The sequence below is a fragment of the Cupressus sempervirens genome, chromosome 1 (genome assembly GCF_028749045.1).
Source record: "Cupressus sempervirens isolate cs-2001-9-10 chromosome 1, ASM2874904v1, whole genome shotgun sequence".
NCBI lineage: Eukaryota > Viridiplantae > Streptophyta > Pinopsida > Cupressales > Cupressaceae > Cupressus > Cupressus sempervirens.
The window spans coordinates 535403846-535422978 of record NC_143118.1 but is presented as its reverse complement, the minus strand read 5'-3'; the positions used below and the strand labels follow the sequence as shown (position 1 = coordinate 535422978).

At 37.4% G+C, this 19133-nt stretch overlaps 2 protein-coding genes across 2 annotated transcripts in view; one reads left to right on the top strand and one right to left on the bottom strand.

Annotated features, from left to right (window-relative positions):
* The window catches only part of LOC149578572 (Flavin containing amine oxidoreductase family), a 238478-nt gene that overhangs the window by 75693 nt on the left and 143652 nt on the right, over positions 1-19133 (top strand). The window lies entirely within an intron of this gene.
* On the bottom strand, positions 6322-8511 carry LOC149578573 (uncharacterized). The gene is made up of 4 exons (XM_089815423.1): positions 8110-8511; positions 7600-8005; positions 6994-7468; positions 6322-6382 (listed from the first exon to the last, which is right to left on the bottom strand). Exons 2-4 carry the CDS (start codon positions 7949-7951, stop codon positions 6322-6324), a joined length of 888 nt encoding a protein of 295 aa, XP_089671549.1. The 5' UTR covers positions 7952-8005; positions 8110-8511.

Sequence of the window (19133 nt, the reverse complement as noted above, 5' to 3'; positions counted from 1 at the left end):
CGACGGGTCGACCGGTTCATGTCATCGGTAAAGATTTTGGTCGACGGGTAGATTAGTATTGTTATGTAGCCGACGGACCCCTTCGGGAAGGTTCAGCGGAAAGTATTTATACCCCGTTTGGGATCATTGTAAACCATCTTATCACCAGTTATGTAATCTCTTGGCATATGTGAATAAAGGAGTACTGTTGTTGCTGTTTGTGTTCATTATCTGTGTGCATTTCTTAATTAACCTATGCGGTAAACATCTCTATCCCATGGCTGCTGTTAACTACCAAAATTTGCACCTTGTGCTGAACTGAAATAGTTTACAACAATTTTGGCAAACATTGGAATCACTTCGACGTGGGACATGCAACTGAAGTGAGACCTCTAGTTTCTAGGTTGGTTCCTATAAGACGCTTCACTTAAAACTTATAAACTTTCTGAGGGAAAGGGATAGAAAGATGACAGAAGAAATATAAACCTACGGTGATGCACCTAAAGTTCGAACTTATGATATTTAGAGAACCTTTAACACTTGAAAACTATAGGGACAGTTTTAAACTCACACAACTTGCCTTTGCCATGCATGCACATCAATATTTTGCAGAAAAGTCTAAATGCCTACTTGCTCAATAAATGAAAAGAGAATTTCACAATAAAGAACCTATGACATTCACTCAACATAACCTGTAATCTCCACATTACACTTATCATAGAGTAGGCATAAAATAGTAAGACAAAACTGAGGGAAAAGAAGATTTTTCACTAACAATTTGATCAAATCACACTACACACAACCTCGTAGAAGATGATAAACACTTATCCAAAAATAGTCTCCAAGGTAGTCTCTGTATATATCATGATGAATGAATTACAAAAGAAATGCAGAAAAACGTTCAAAGGATAGAGAAAAATCGCTAAGAACAAAAACCTGCATAACCAAGAACTTTGTTGTTTTCTCATGGCAGCGACTGGAGCAGAGTTTGTTTGCAAAATGAAAAAAGGAAAAAATGAATTTCTTAGGGTTTGAAAGATCCTATGTATCGTATCAAATTGAGAGGCATTCTTTTTTCCTTTGATTTATTTTTCATTACCTTTCATGCCTACGTGGGTATGCATTTTCAGCCTAAATGCTAGGAGTGGTAGGTTTTATTTCCCACCTTTTTTGATCGACAGAAGGCTGAAGCCAAATTTTCTATTATTAGTTAATAAACTTTATACATGATTCCTCTGTTCAGGCGGGAATGGAGTCGAGAAACCTCTGGTCTTGCCTGGGGACTTACACCCATTAAAGATAAAAATAAAATAAAAATAGGGACACTTCTCTATTTACAAAAATAGTGAGATTATGGGGATTGTTCCTCATTTAAACAATTTAGAGCATTTTTATTTCTTTGTAATTTCCTTTTTAGTAGGTTTTCTTCTTATTGTTTTGACTTCCGTTTAGAACATCCCCTTTATTTATCCTGCACAGACCCACCTTTTTAACCAAGATTGTTGTTATTAATAATCAATGAATATTTAATGTAAAATGAAAATTGTTTTTGAGGGGATGCTCCCTATGATCTATATTGAGATGTCAAAGTGTTTTAAACTTTACTTTGTTGTCTTAATCGGGTTATTTAAGTTGCACTATAATTAATAGACCCATTATTATTATGAGAATATACTACTCTTACTAATTAGCTCTCTTAACTTGAAATCCTCATGAATATTACTATAAATGTTTTGTACCCTACGATGATGACTTTAGTTTTTTTAGTACAATTAAGAAAATTAGTATCTTGGTGCTGTTTGTCTATGTTAATCAGTTACTTTATATCCACCCTGGTTGTAATTATATTATTCATTTTTATAACTTAGTATTATATCAAATTTGGCTTGTTTTACAATATAATGGCTATTGATAATGAACTAAAACTGTATAGGATCTACATATGGAATCTAAGATCTATTTGTTAGCTAAATGGTTGTAATTATATTATTCATTTTTATAACTTAGTATTATATCAAATTTGGCTAGTTTTACAATATAATGGCTATTGATAATGAATTAAAACTGTATAGGATCTACATATGGAATCTAAGATCTATTTGTTAGCTAAATAATCGAAGCAAAGGTCCTGTCCATATACAGATTTCTTTGCGAGTTTGTTTGCCTCTTTCTTTCCTTCTTGGTACATATGTTTTATGATTATATCCTCAAATTTATCATCTACGATTAATGCATATTCGAGTTTAGAGTTGAGAAACCAATTAGGAGTTTTCCTTTTCCTTAATGCGTTTAAGATAATTTGTGAGTCACCTATGACAAGTTTATTAATGCCCAATTCTTTGCTGATTTTCAAACCTTTGATTACAGCCTCTAGTTCTGCTAGATTATTAGACATTACCCCTAGAGGCTTGGAACGTTTGATTAAACAAGAACCTTTATCTGAGTGGATAATACACCTTAAGCCAGCGGGACCTGGGTTACCCCTAGAAGCCTTGTCAAATTTAACTTTGCCCATCCTATTTGGGGAGGTTCCCATTTGTATTTTGCACTTGCTAGTTTGTTTGATTTTGGATGTCATTGGTGAATTGATTAAGTTGTACCAGTTGTTGCGCATCTTTGCATCCCATTCAGTAAAAGTTTCTTCCTCCTTATATATATTTTGGAGATTATTTTTAGCTACCTCTATGATACTAGCCTCCACCTTGTTAAGGAAAGGATGATTAATCCATCTTTTCATTGTAGAATATCCTTTTGTTTCTTTCTTTGCATAATTCCGAAAAGAGAACGGAGGGAGATATTTTCCATAGGTGTTTATAAATCCTGGATTCCCTATAATTATGCTAGCTCCTTAGAAGGTTTGATAGATTTTTAGGAAATGTTGTTTGCCAAGTTAGTTTCTGACATAAGCCAGCTATTCCTAGCATATGGATAACTGTACAACAAATGCTCAACCATTTCGGAATTGTTTTCACATAATGGACATCTTGATGGACCCTCGAAACCCATCTTGGTAAATCCATCCAACATTAGGATTCTTTTTTGTATGGCAGCCCAGAGAAAGGTTCGTGCCTTTGGAAGGCATGCTGAATCCCAACATAGATTAAGGGGAATATATATCTTTTCCCATTATTGGGAGTTTAAAATCTTTTCATAGCCTATTTTAACTTTGTAATTTTTTCCATTTAACGCTCTCCATATTAATTTATCGTCCCTTTCTTTGTGATTGACTTGTCTTTTCTATAGAAATTGAGTGAGCTTGATTTTTTCTTGTAGTGATAGAGGTGTGTCTTCTAGGGTTTTCCATTGCCATCCTCCATGCTAGTTATCATTTACTTAAATTTTATAATCACAAACCCGATGTCCCTAGATACTAGTTAGGATATTCTTGATATTGGTTGCTAAATTAAAGCTATCTAGAGAAGGAAGTCCATCCCACGAATCCTCTTAAAACAAAGCATCCTCATCTAGCCGAATATCCCAAGTTAGGTTATTCATTATTAAAGGGCAACTTTGCATCATAAAATTCCATTTTCTAGATTCTTTTGGAGGATTTCTAGTACAAAACAATGAAAGGGGGTTAGAGCTGTTCAATTATTATGCTCTTTGTACATTCTCCATAATAGTTTTGCTCCTAAAGTCTTGTTTTGCTAGCTCAAATTTTAATTCCTAGGTGTCCATAATCTTTAGGTCAGCAGATATTATCCCATTTTATCAACACTTGGTTTTTCTTATCTGCTATACCTTTCCAAAAGAATATTTTATGTTTAGAGTCTAATTTCCTTTCAACTCCTTTGGGTAGGGAAAGACAAGCCATCTGATATGTAGGAATGGCTGATAGAACTGCTTTGATCATAGTTGTCCTAACTGCTTTAGTTAACCATTTTCCTTTCCAACTCTCCATTTTCTTATCTGTTTTCTCCATAATCATATCCCAAGTTTTTCTTTCTCTAACTCCTTTTTCTAGCTACATTCCAAGCTATTAAAGTTCCTTTCCGATATCCCATTATATTGCAAATATTTCTCATTGTTTCATCGTTGGTATTAATATAGAAAATTTCTGATCTGTTTGCATTTACTTTTTGGCTTGATGCTTCCATATAAGTTTTTTTATTTTCTTAAAACTTCAAACCTCTTCCAAGGTACTTTCCCCTGGTAAAATGGTGTCATTAGCAAATTGTCCGTGAGTTATTTTGACTTCCTTTATTATTGTTGATTTCAGTTAATAGGAATCCAGAGTTTCTAGTTGCTTTGATATCCTCTCATAGACCGTGTCCTAATATATCCCAGCATTTTTGAAAAAAGAGAGCTTGGAAGCCATCAGGGCATGATGATTTATTTGGATTGACTTGGAAAAGAGCTTCTTTTATTTCCTCTTTTGTGAATTTATTATTTAGATTTTTATTTTCTTCTGCAGTAATTAATTTGGGAATTGAACTTAACATCTTATTTTGAGCTGTTAAGTTTGAGGAGTCAAAATTATTTAGGGTGTCAGTGAAATAATTAACAAAAGTTTCAGCTATCTTGTTTGGGTTTTCGATCATATTTCCTGCATTATCCTTAATTCTAATTATTCAGTTTATGTTTCTTTTATTAGGCATACTACTATGGAATTTATTTGGGTTTTTGCCTCCTTCTGATAGCCATGCCTCTCTTGACTTCTGTTTCCAAAATGTTTCTTCTTTCACTAATATGTTTTCTTGTTTAGCCAATAGTTCTTTTTCTCTGATATAACTATCGTTGTCCATTCCTACTTTGCTAATTTCTTCATTAAGCTTTTTCAATTTCTAATTTTTTTAAAAATATGTTATTAAAATGGACTTTGTTCCATTTATTAAATTTTTCTGTTAGTGTTTTTAATTTTGTTGTGAAACAAAACATCTTGGATCCTTCAAATTTCTCTTCATGCCACCACTAATTTTTATTCTTCAATAAATCATCTAGGAACCACATTATTTTGCACTTAAATGAGTTTCTGGTTGGTTTATGAGGTTCTCCTATATCAAGCCTGATTTGGTAATGATTTGAATTTGCACTTTGTAAAATTGCCGAACTGAAAGGGTGGTTGAATGCGAATAAATTACCTCTGTATATAAATTTATCCAATCTTTTTGCTATGTTGCAGAAATCAACTCGTCTGTTATTCCATGTAAATACCTCATTTGAGGTTGGGATATCTAGGAGATTTTCCTTTTCAAACCATTCTTTGAAGTCTAGCATAGTTTGTGAGATTGCTTTAGATCCACCTATTTTTTATTCCGAAATTAGAGTAGTGTTAAAATCTCCCCCAATAAAGAAATTCTTTGTAGGGTTTGCCTCCATAAAGTTGCTGATCTCATTCCACACTTCTTTCTTATTTAGTGTTGGAATTGGTCCATACATGTTTGTTAGTAAGAACTTCACTTCACTTCTAAAGCTACAGGCTTTCGCCCCCATCTAGTTGTTATTAGATATATATAGAGTGAAGTCAGCCCTCCTTGAATCCCATGGTACTCCAATTCCTCCAGAGGCCCCTACTGAATTAACCAATTCAAGTTTCCAAAATTCCAATTTTCTACTTAGTTTTTCTATTCCTTATTTGCTAATTTTTGTTTTCTTTATTAGTACAATATCTGATTCAAATAATGTTAAGTTGCGCTTGAGTGAGCGCTTTTTGTTAGGAGCATTCAGGCCCCTAACATTCCATGTGGTTAAATTCATGGCTTCGAGGGAAGAAACTTCCCCAGTTTTATTCCTCACCTTTAGTATCCTTTATCAATGCCTATATTGTAAGCCAACATTAATAAAAAATGATATCGTTATAAATCACTTTTATATTAATGTTGGTAAAAAATAATATCTAAAAATACTTTTTAAATATAAGAATGAGAATATATCTTAGTATTATTTAAAATTTATGAATAATTTAATTTTTTAATTATCAATAATAATTATACTGATATTATTAAATGTTCCGATAGTTATAACATAGAATCTGCCTCGAAAGAGATCGCTTATCAGAGCTACAAGATTTTGAAAGCTTCAAATGAGCATATAAAGATCCTCATTATTAAGCTGGAAGGATTTACTGATGACAGGGCAATCATTCAGATCATGAATAACAAAGAAGTGAACAAGGACAACCAAGTTGGCCCCGGCAAGAGAATCAAGACTAGCTCCAGGAAGAATGCCTCCTCTGCCACCATTGAGTTGAAGGAGATCAAGCAAGTTCCAGATAGGATGGACAAGCTCGATCTTGAGGTTGCAGAGCTTTTGGTCTGGGTTAATTGTGTTTTGTTTTGTGGGCCTAGTTTTGTTTTGTTTTGCGTTGTCTTTCAGGTGTTGTCTTTTGTGGCAGTCCCTTTCTTAGGCTGGCTTTCTGCTCTTGGCTGGCCTGTTCTGTCTTCTTTCAATGGACTGGTCTAGGCTTTAATGTTTTAAACAAAGTAACGTGAATCGGAATCGTATCGGAATCGGCACGGCCGAATCGAATCGTGAATCGCCAGTGAATCGGCGATGAACCGAAAAATTTGAAAAAACCTTTTAAATGTAAAGATTTTAACAATGTAAGACTTTTTCATGCACCCTTTATTGAATATAACTTAACAACACTATAACATCATTAAATAGAATCTAACATACATAAACATGAAACATAAAATCCATCACATACGTAACTATGTTATCATTATGTAGTAAAATGTAAATTGTATGCTAGCTGAAGTAAATAAAAATCAAATGATCATAATGATTCAAATCATAGAATCAGTAAGATGAAATCATGAAGATCTATAAGACATCAAATCATAAATATATGTATAAATCTAAGATGAAGATCCATGAAAGTTTGAAACATATGTCTATCAGTGATTCAGTATCACTATCAATATCTATACAGTGTAAACAAAATATAAAAACAAGGCTCCAGCTCAAGCCTCATCATCCTCATCATCCTCTAGCTCTGCTGCAGCCTCAACCTCAGCCTCTGAGTATCCAGTTTGCCTATGAGAAAGGCGTGTAAGGTAGGTCCTAGAGGACCGCCGAGCCATGTCCCCTGCATGGGCAATGGGTTCATGAATAACGTCGCTAGGGCATGCGTTTGTGCGTGTGCGTGTGCGTCTACCAATGCCTGAACGTGCTCTAGCTGCCTCCTCTGCCCTGGTCACAGCCTCAGCCTCTACATCCACCTGGTCAACCCACGCGCGGTCTTCCTCAGTGAAGACTGGGTCCACGGTCTCTGTGATCCACTCTGATTCTGGATCAATCTCCTCCAGAATGATTGGAGAGGAGTCAGCACCCAAAATTTGTCTGATCCTAAGACGAAGGTTGTAATGAACAAAGACAAGATCATTCAACCTCTGCATTGTCAACCTGTTTCTCCTCTTCGAGTGGATGTGCTCGAACATGGACCAACTGCGCTCACATCCAGAAGCGCTGCTCGGCTGACTCAGAATGCGGATGGCAATTTTTTGAAGGTTTGGGGTTGTGGCCCCAAACATTTGCCACCATCTATCTGAAATAAGGAAAAAACAAAAACAATTAGTCTCATTTACAAATTACAACTCTAAAATTAATGCATTATATAATCAACTTTAAGTTTAGAATCTAGATTCATGAACATTGAATATATTATTTAATTTTTACCTGGCTGTAGTGTTGTCTGAGCATTTATGGCCATCCTGCCAGAGAAAAGTGGCCCCTCCTTATTGTTGAACTGGTCTAGCTCAACAATCGCAGCAGCGCTATTTTCATCGCTACTCAATCTCTGAATCACTGTGTATAAGCCAGTGAGAACCTCCGCATCTGCCTTGAACTCAGGACAGAAACGAAATGCCGGATTCAAATAGTAAGCTGTTGCGTGGATGGGTCGATGGAGCTGATTCTGCCATCTCCTATCGATGATGTCCCAAATAGGGCCATACCTCTCCTGCACTCCTGCATATTGGGCTCTGATGGCCTCCTTGGCCCTATCCATGCCCTCATAAATGTAGCCCATAGAGGGCTTCTCCCCATCAGCAGTTCGTAGCAAAGCTACAAGGGGCTCAGTGACCTACATATAAAGTAAAACAAAAAAATTGAGTCAAAACTTAAATATAAAATAATATAACTTAAAGTAAAAGCAAAATACTAAATGTTAAATTGCAATAAATTTACCTTAAGGATTTCTCTAGCGGGTTTCCAAAAACCATCCTCATCAAATATGCAATCCGCCACATCTAACCCTACAGTGGTCGTAGCATAGGAAGAGCAAATCCACTCCTACCCAACAAACATGCTCCTCAATCCATCCCTTGATGTCAACAAGGACTGCAAGGTGATGAAATTCGAGGCAAACCTCGTGATACCTGGGCGAGCTAACTCCTTGCCTTTTGTGTACTTCCTCATTGTGCTAAGGACAAATGCATGATTATAAATGAATTTGCATATGTTTTTTGCCCTTTCCACACATGACTTGACAAACTCAAGTTTGCCAATTTCCTCCAACATGAGGTCAATGTAGTGTGCCGCACAAGGGGACCAAAATATGGTGGGGTGCCTCTCCATCAAAAGTTTACCTACAACAATTTTAAGTCAATTAGAAACTCAAATTTCAAAATTCAAATAAATTTATTTTCAAAACTTGCAAAGTTAAAAGTTTACTTGCTGCAACATAATTTGCTGCATTATCTGTCACCACCTGGATCACATTTTGTTCCCCCACCTCTGCTATAACTTCCTCAATAGCCTCACATAAATATGTGGCATTTTTCACATGTGCGGAAGCATCAATGGATTTTATGAACATGGTATATCCTACAAGTAACAAAAAAACGAATTATAATATTAAATGGATCAATAACGAATTAGCATTCAACAAATCAAAATTTACAATGTATGTAGGAAAGTAGAATGATCAATCACCTCCATAGGATACAAGAAAATTGAGGAGTGTTCTATTCCTCCTATCGGTCCAACCATCAGTCATGATGGTGCAACCCTTTGCAATCCATTCCTTTCGGTTCTCCTCGAGGTCAACCCTCATGTCCTCTACCATCTCATCCAGGAGGTATCCGCTCAACTCAGCCTCAGTTGGGGCTTTAGACCCCGAACCACAAATAGCAACCCCATCTATCATATTCTGCCAATAAGGAGCCCTGTCACAAATAAAAGTTTAGAGGTCAAAGACTCAAATTATAAAACAAGTAGATATAATTAAAGTTTTACTTTTACTTTTAATTTTAACTTTAAAGAAAACAAAGAAAAAAGAATCAATTACCTGGCTACAATAAATGGAATGTTGCAAAAGTACCAAAATTTGCATATCTCCTTTTTGGCAGCATCGTGAATCTCCTTGTTCAAACCCATGCCCTCAAGTGTGGGTTGGGAACCAGGAGTAGTGCGGGGCACAAAGTAACTATCCATTCTATTTTTTCGCACTCTAGGCTGCAATAGGTTGGTGTGGGACTCTGTCTCAATATGTGATCGACTAGCACTAGCACTAGCACAAGCAGAAGAACTAGGATAAAAAGGAGGCCTAGAAGAACCCTTTCCAACACAACCTACGGATGCGGAAGTTGATGCAGATGCAGATGTGGATGCGGCTGCGGATGCGGGAACATGGGAGCCAATACCCCTTAACCCTTCAACTTGCATTTTCCTATTTGCTTTGTGTTTTTTGTTAAATTTCTATAGTTTTCAAGAATTTCTATGGGAGCCAAAAACATTCAAGATTTACACTAAAATTCTTGAAAACTATAGAAATTTAACAAAAAATACATAATACACTAAAAATTTAACAAAAAATGCATAATACACTAACATGCAAGAAAAAAATAAGCACTTACCTCTTGCAAATGAGTTGAGGAGTGTTGATATTGGCTCCTTAATGCTCCCAAAGCAATTGATGGGCTCCCCAAATGGCCTGCTGATCTCTTTGGTGCTCCTCTTTCTTGCCGGTTGGAAACCTATGGCTTTTCTTTTCTTTTCTTCTCTCTCACTTTTCCTCTCTTCTACTCATGCTTAACAAATAGAAGGCCCTTTAGGGTTATAACAAAGAGAATAGGTCAAAAACAAAGTGAAAAAAACAAGTGATTTTAAAAAAAATTTCAACTTCCCTTTTTACATGCCGCGGGCGATTCATGGCCGATTTTAAAGGCGATTTTTGGTGATTTTTACATGAATCGCCAATTCAGGCGATTCATGTCTCAGAAATCGGCGATACCGATTCACGATGCAAAAAAAATCGCCCAGCATGAATCTGGTCGCAGAATCGCCAATTCAGGCGATTCTCGTTACTATGGTTTTAAATCTTATGCTTTTGTAACAAGGTTTCAAGGGCCCTTCAAAACCTGTTTTCATATAATCAAAAACATTTTGGCAACACCAAGATTCCCTGAATAGGGTACAAAATGAGCTTCTTGAGAACAAATCTTCTTAGGAAGATTGGGTATAAACTATATACTTCAATACCTCAACATTCCATCTTGCTCAATCTGAAAACTTTCATATCTGAAATCGTGAGGGTCCTCTTGTAATGTTTGTTTGACCTACTTGTAGTACTCGTCCCCTACCAATTGTTGAAGGTTTTTGGTTTTGAAATCAGTACCAACTGTCTTCATTGCCAAAATATATCTCTTGTGGCTTAAAGCATCGGCTACTTTGTTTTTCTTACCCTTAATATAGTTAATCTCAAAGTCGCAATTGGAGATCAATTCCAACCATTTCCTTCACCTAGCATTCAAGTTTGGTTATGTGAAAATATATTTCAGGCCTTAATGATCTGACCTAAGTTCAAAGGGTTTTCCCAAGAGGTAATGCCTCTATACTTGGAGGGCGTGAGCAATAGCTATGAACTCTTAATCACGAGGTGCATAGTTTTGCTCATAGTTCTTTAGTTTCTTAAACTCATAAGCATTTACTTGTCCATATTGTATCAAAACCCCTCCTAAACCTTCTCCTAAGGCATCAGTAACTACAAAAAACTGTCCTGATGGGTCTAGGACCTTGAGCATAGGTGCAGCAGTTAGCTTTTCCTTTAAACACTATAAGGCTTTCTAGCGAAAATCTATCGATGTAAGTCTTTTAGCTTTTATTTGAAGGGAGGTAATTGGGCATGCAATACGAGAGAAGTTCATCACAGATTTTCTCTAATACCCTGCTAACCCCAATAAAACTTCTCATTTCTTGAACATTGTGGGGGACATGCTGTTATAGCTTTAATCTTACTTGGATCTATGGAAATACCCTCTGCAGAGATGATATGTCCCAGATTTTGCACCTTTTTTGAAAGAAAGTAGACTTGGACAACTTCCTGTATAATTTGTGTTCTCTCAGATATTGAAGAACACTCTGCAGATGTTGATTATGTTCCTCTTCATTCCAAGCATAAAGTAAGATGTCAACAAGAAATATTGAAACAAACTTGTCTAAGCAGTCCTTGAATACACTACTCATCAGATTCATAAAGGCAGCCGAAAGCATTTGTGAGTTTGAAAGGTAGTATTGTAAATCTGTATTGGGAATAGCGAGACCTCAAGGTTGTCTTATAGATATATTCCTGCTTAAGTCTTAATTAATGATAGCTAGATCGTAGATCTATCTTAGAAAATGTAAGAACCCTGTTGGTTCTACCCCTGAAACTTCAATCTTGACCTTTTAACATTTTGTCAAATGGTTGGCGTGAAATCCTTAAATTCTGATTTCTGAATGTATATATGCTTGATTTCTTTGTATTTTAATGGTTTTTACATTTCCAAACATATACCAATGCAGGAAATTCAAATTACCAAGCTTCAAATTCAATAGCAAATTACTAACTATGCACTTACATGCTTTTTCCACTATTAAATTGTTTGCAAATGTTTACATTCAAAGGGATTTGCAACAATATTTTTTGTTAATAATTATTGAATCTGGATTTCTGAATTTCAAAAGCCCTGGAATTGTTTTGAGAAATTGCAGCTTCCTGAAGAATGGAAGTCTCCAACGTTGCTTCTGGTAACAGTTATGAATTCACTGGCACCCTTAAATGAAAAGTGAGCCCTTAACAACAAGCACAGACTTTCCAAATGATCTCATAGCCCTGTTAAGTATAATGCTGCCTTCAAAATACAGCCTGTAACCCTATTATAAATGGCCGCTGCCAACAGATGTAATGCAGCTGCATGGAACTCCAAAAACTGGCCTCTAATGGAAGCGATTCTTTACAAATCTTCACGCTAAAGTTCGCAAAATATCACTGATATGAATGTTGAAGCATGATCACAATCTGATTACCAAATTAAGCACAATTCTAATCTCTGAATGAGATTAACACTGCCACAATTTACAGGTAGAGATCAACCAATTCAAAGTGCAAAATTCTTAGAAGAATTCCAGTTCTTCCAACTTCTTATTGCTCAAACATTAGGCACAACTCAATCACCAATTTTATAAAATCAAAGTGCATAATAGAATGAATCTTCAACTGGCATTCTCTTGGCTTATATATTTTCCTAATGCAATCTGACTATAGGCTTCCAACACACACCTCACATAACATAAAAGTTTATACTTTGATTGTATTTGAATTAATATATTTAATTCATCCTTCCTCATAATTCTGCACCAATATATAAATTAATATAACCATCATTAATGATGCCATCGAAATATCCCAAGTTGACTTAGGTTAATCATTTATGTGCCACTTTATAACATATTGATTTAATGTACTTTTAAGTCAATTCACCCCATTTAAATAAAATCTCTATATTATAACTTTTAATAAGTATTTATTAATAATTATTTCTTTATTAATAATCAATATCTTGAACTTGAGCCAATAAACTTATTCCACTTTGTCAACTGATGCACATTGCTAATACCAAGTCCTGAAGTGCTGCTGAAAATAGCAACATGAACATAATTGGCTTACTATAAATAGTAAGTGCCCCCGAACTAAGCTAACTGACAAATGAGTCAAACACCATGCATACTGCGAGTTTGAATGCCCTTGCCAAATATAGAAACTCCCTCACAATGACTTACTATAAATACTAAGTCTTCAACTGGAAGCTATGTCAATGTCGACACAACTCCATATTGTTACCAAACTATTTAGATACTATGGCTTTTCCTAAATAGACACTTATTATAAATAGTAAGTGTGCTAATTTGACTCGAACACCATGCATACTGCGAGTTTGAATGCCCTTGCCAGATATAGAAACTCCCTCATAATGACTTACTATAAATAGTAAGTCTTCAACTGGAAGCTATGTCAATGTCGCCACAACTCCATATTGTTACCAAACTATCTAGATACTCCACTAAACTTAGAAACTATGACTTTCCCTATAGAGACACTTATTATAAATAGCAAGTGTGCTAATTTGATTCAAACGAAGAGCAAGGCTAAACATCCTTGACTACTAGAGTGGGAATCTATTTTAGGCTTTGCCAACTAAACCCTTTGAACAACTCCATTAGCCAAGGAGGGTCAAGAAATTGGCTAATTGTCTGAAAGATGACGTGAAAAAGGGGTCATTACAATCCGCCCTTCCTGAAATTGCTTGTCCCCAAGCAATCTCAGAAACCAAAAACACATTTGTCCACCCGGATCCCAAGGGTAGAATTGTGTAATGTCCGTGTGATCATCAACCAGATCTCGTAACATCATTTCAAGTGCAATTGACAAATCCTGCCAAACTAAATCGAACCCAACTATAGATACCACAGGAGTGAATATCTCATAGGGAAGCAACTCGGAAGGCAAACAAAGCTTGGTCCTCAATACTGTGCAAAGTGAGCTATAATACACATTGTCCAACATGCACAATAGAATTGTGCATCTGAAAGGGGTCATGCATAGGAGGATCAAAAGGAAAGTTGTAGGCAATCCTGATTGTATAAACTCCTCAAAGGAATTTGTTTGAAATCCTGATACACTAGAGGATCCCAACCTCTAAAAAAAAGCCTGCTAGTAAAAATATCCTCAGACTTCTGCTCCTCAACTTTGAGCTCAACTTCACCATGCCCACAGTGGTGAAGCCGGTCAATGGGACCCACCCGAACTACAGTGCTAACTGTGTCATTCACTTGGGTCCCAAAGAAAATTGAACTCACATCCATATGCTATATGGAGATACGAACATTAGAAGGTGTTTGTAACATTACCACTATCTCCATCCTCTGCAAAGCTCCTACTTATGTGTTGACTCTACAAGTAATCAAACTTGAAACCACTAATCCCATCTACTACAAATAGAAAAAGTGCATCCTGCAAATGATGGTACAATCTCAGAGCCAATCCACACCTATGCATCACTAAATCCTTTGTGTGTGGATAAAAAATGTAGTGAGGAGTACTCTCTATGCAGCCATGATAAAAAGATCTTACCTTAGTCCAACTCTTGTTGTCATAGTACTGAATATAACTTCTATCATCTGACTTATCACAAACACCTATAATGGATTTAACCATGGGAGAACCTGGTGCAACATGTTCTCCACTGCTATCGACATATGCATTCATCCTAACAGTGTCAATTGTACCTGTAACTATGATGGGTGTGGCCACATCCTTAATTTGCTCACAACCATAATTCGTGGATATAAGGTCATCACTAACTACTTCTATACTATGTTTGTAGCTGGTGGGACTGTGAAAGATCCTTGATGGATCTCTGCTGCTAATCTGCTGTAGCTTAATTATATTTTTTCTTTTTAATTTTCTTTTTCCTGTTTATTAAAGTTTTCTTGCAGAACTAGACGGAAATGCAGAAGAGTTTGTTTGTTTTTGCGTTTTTGATGATTATTCAACATAGAAATGAGAAGGAGCAAATGATATGAAAAGAGTCTAAAAATAAATAACAATATGCAGCAAAATCAGAATTGATACAAATCGTACCAGGTAGATCTCTGAATTATAGAGCCAAATAAAGGATTGAGTACATTTTCCCTAACAATGACGCCAAACTGGCTGATGGAAAAGGACTGTGAACATGCAAACGTCTGCTGTTGATTATTTGACTCTCTATATTTCAAAGTGTTGCAAATGGCGGCTACTGCTGCAAGGCTCACTTTCCCATGTACCAATAATCGTGCCCAGCTAAACAATACTGCAGATCCAAGCTGAAATGGCGTCCTCCTTCCTTGATAAAAGCTGATACCACTGAAAATTCCAAGACCAAATACTGCTGAGGGTTACGTCCCAGCCAGTAAATACCCTGGGGTTTGCGTCCCAGAATAAAATCGCCCAAGTAGAGCAAATTTGTAAACAAGTTTAAAACGCATAATATGAATGAGGAATGACGCCTCCATCTCCTTATAACCCCTTCCAAAGCAAATCGAGCCCTAAAGTGACTCGAAAAGGCGTTGGGTTACAAAAGTCATTTAAGTCTTATTTTAAAGTGGCAATGTTAATAAAAATGACCCTTTTTCTCCATAGACATAAATCCGTTCACTGAATCGCCCTGAAACCAAAGAGAAAGATTTAGAAAAGTTCAAGACCTTTCCAACGAGCTATCACACCAAGGGGTATGCATCCAAATGAGGTCAAAATTCCCCTTATTACTCCAAAATGACTATTAAGTTAGCCTTATCTAATTATTAAACGCTAACTTAGGAAATATTAAAAATATAACCCAAATAGCTACAAAATGCCCAACTAACATCACAAACCATAAAATCATCCTAACACCTGTCTGTGACTGAAGTCGGAAATCAAGGATCCATTGACAGTCTCATCCCTAAAATCTAGGGATGCTCCTAAATTTTAGGAAACAAGCTCTATCCCTCTGAAACTGAACCCAAAGAGCAAACTCATGGAAACCCAACCCTGTGCATGATCATACCTCCTAAAAAGTAGGAATGAACCCCATAAATATAGGAACTGTCTCCTAAAAACAAGGAACGTCTCCCAACTGATCAATAATCGCCAGAACACCAAGTCTCCAACATTGAATAACCATACTAGGTCTCTATCCAACCCTGTCAGCCTACAATACCCCATAATAAGTTGACTCACATGTCTTTGCTAGACTGAGCTAGAGTGGGGACATGACAGTCCTCCCCTCTCGGAGATGCTTGCCCACAAGCAACTGTAATGCTGGATGCTGTAAAATGCTCTCACCCTCCCAGGTGGCATCCTCTATAGGAAGATCTCTCCATCGAACCAAATACTCTTGAATCACCCGGCTTCTCAGCCGCTGTTCCCTCACCTCAAGAATCTCATCAAGGACCAAAATCAATTTACCTTCCTCATCCATAGGAGGTAACTCGGGTGAAACCGTAATATGCTATCCAAGGGCCTTTTTCAAGCAAGATACATGAAATACATTATGAACTCTGCTGCCAGGTGGTAACTCAACCTCATATGCAACCTCTCCCACTCGCCTGAGTATCCTGTATGGACCATAAAAACTTGGTTTGAGCTTCTCAGCTCCCCCCCTTTTTAGGGTGCTCTGCCAATATGGTTGTAAGTGTAGAAAGACCATATCATCCACCTCAAATGCTCTCTCAATACTGTGCTTGTCAGCGTACATCTTTTGTTGATTCTAGGCCTGCTGTAAATTCTCCCTAAGAGATCTCATGACATCCTGGTTTTCCTGTAACCAATCTTGAGCCAAGGGTACTCTACTGTCATTAAATGCCAAATCAGTGAAAGATAATGCCTCATATCTATAGAGAGCTCTGAAAGGCGTCATGCCAATGGACATATGATGCGTAGTATTATAACAATACTCGCCCAAATGCAACTAACGCACCCATGCTTTTTGCTGTCCTGACACATAGTTACACAAATATCCCTCAACCCACTTGTTGACTATTTCTGTTTGCCCATCAGTTTGAGGGTGGCAGGAACTCATGAATCTGCTGTCCCTATCACTCACAATGGTCTTGGGAAGACCATGAAGTCTAAACACCTCTTTGAAGAATAACTCAGCCACCTGATATGCTGTAAAATCTAATGCAATCAGAAAGAAGTGGGCATACTTTGTTAGCCTATCCACAACAACGTAAATGCAATCTTTCCCCTGAACCCTAGGAAGACCTGTAATGAAATCCATTGAGATCCCCGTCCACTTCTGTTCCGGTATAGGTAATGGCTGCAATAATCCTGCTGGGTAGGTATGCTCTGACTTGTTCTACTGACAAGTCATACACTCACGGACATGGCGTAAAACATCATCTTTGAGACCCTTCCAAGAGAATCTCTCACGAACCGCCCTGTAAGTCTTACCATATCCTGGGTGTCTTGCTGTAGGAGTATCATGGAGAGCATGCAAAATTTGTTCCTTCAACTGAGAACCTGGAACAAGGTAAACCCTGCCTTTGTAGTAGATAATATCATCTACCACACTGTATCTGTCATCCACTATCAACCCTTCCAAGATCTCACAAGCATACTGATCCTTGGAATACTCAACTAAAAGTTGAGCCTTCCAATCCGCTGAAATCTCGCTCAATGAACATAGGGCAGCCAATGAAGGTTTCCTAGAGAGTGCATCAACCACAGTATTATTCTTCCCTTTTATGAATTCGGGTCAAAGTCATAAGCCTGAATTTTTCTAACCCATTTTTGTTGTCGATCATTGAGCTCTATTTGATTTAGGAAATACTTCAAACTGTTATGGTCTGTTCTCACCACAAATTTGCTGCCAACAAGATACTGTCTGAACTTAGCTAACGCATGCATAATAGCCAACATTTCCTTATCGTAGGTAGAGTACAACTTTTCATTGTTTTGCAGCTTCCTACTCTCATAGGTAATGGGGTGTCTATTCTACATCAACATTGCTCCTATACCGAAACCCGAAGCATCACACTCTAGGACAAATGGCTGCGAGAAATCAGGTAGTGCCAAACTGGGGCAAGTACTCATAACCTCCTTGAGTCTATCAAAGACCCCCTGTGCTTGTTCTATCCATCTGAAAGCCCCTTTCTTAGTGAGATCTGTCAAAGGTGCTGCCAACTACGAGAAACCCTTCACAAATCTTCTATAATAAGCACACAACCCAAGGAATCCTCGTAACTCAGTAATGTTCCGAGGAACAGGCCAATTTTGAATCGTTTGAATCTTCTCTTCATGCACCTTCACCCCCTCAGCATTGATCACATGACCCAAATATAACACCTCCCTCAATCCAAACTCACATTTGGAGAGCTTAGCAAATAGAGACTGACTCTCCATTATGCTAAGTACCTCCTCGAGATGTCTGAGGTGGTCCTCCCAAGTACTGCTGTAAATCAATATGTCGTCAAAAAACACTAGAACCGATTTTCTCAGCTGCTTGTTGAAGATATGATTCATACAGGATTGGAAAGTAGCTGGTGCATTGGTAAGGCCAAAAGGCATTACCAGAAACTCATAGTGCCCGTAGTGACAACGGAAGGCAGTCTTGTGTACATCCTCTGCCCGTACCCATATTTGATGATAGCTTGAACGAAGATCAATCTTAGAAAAGTAAACAGCCCCATGTAACTCATCTAACAACTCATCAATGCACGGAATGGGATATTTGTTCTTAATTGTCTTCTTGTTCAAAGCTCTATAGTCTACACACATCCGTAGAGTCCCATCCTTCTTCTTAACTAGCACTATAGAAGAAGCAAAGGGGCTGGAACTAGGCCGAATGAAACCCATGTCCAATAGCTCATGAATAGTCTTCTCAATTTCATCCTTATAGGCTCTAGGATGACGGTATGGGGTAGTAATCACTGGCTTCGCTCCATCCTCCAACTCTATACCATGCTCAAACCCTCTATTTGGTGGTACTCCAGGAGGTATATCACCAAAGACTCTACCGTGATGACCCATCACTGACTGAATGTCCACATGAAATACATGGTCATCCTGAGATATGGGTGTTTTGGATTTAACCAAACAGTGTGTAGCCCAAAGCACATCATTATGCCTAAGGATGGTCTCCATCGTGCGAGAAGTCACCTCTCTAGGTCCACCATCTGACGCTGCCCTCAAAATCACCTTCTGCCCACCAGAAAGAAACTCTAATTGCATACGGTGGTGATCAATAATGTAACGCCCAATACCTTGTAACCACTGCATGCCCAAAACCACATCGAAATCTTCTATGGGAAGCACATAGAAGTCATTAGTCAAAGTATAATCTCCCATCTGAATACTAAGTTGTGGAATCCGCTTGGTACAACCCAAGATAGCACCATCATCCACCTTCACTCCAAAACCACCAAAC

Excerpts from the sequence above, each read along its gene's own strand:
- LOC149578573 (XM_089815423.1), bottom strand. The coding sequence starts at position 7,951 with ATGGGCTACATTTATGAGGGCATGGATAGGGCCAAGGAGGCCATCAGA. Across the intron at positions 7,469-7,599 it reads TCAGACAACACTACAGCCAG|ATAGATGGTGGCAAATGTTT; the intron begins GTAAAAATTAAA and ends TCCTTATTTCAG. Across the intron at positions 6,383-6,993 it reads GCAGGGGACATGGCTCGGCG|CCTAGACCAGTCCATTGAAA; the intron begins GTCCTCTAGGAC and ends AAAACATTAAAG.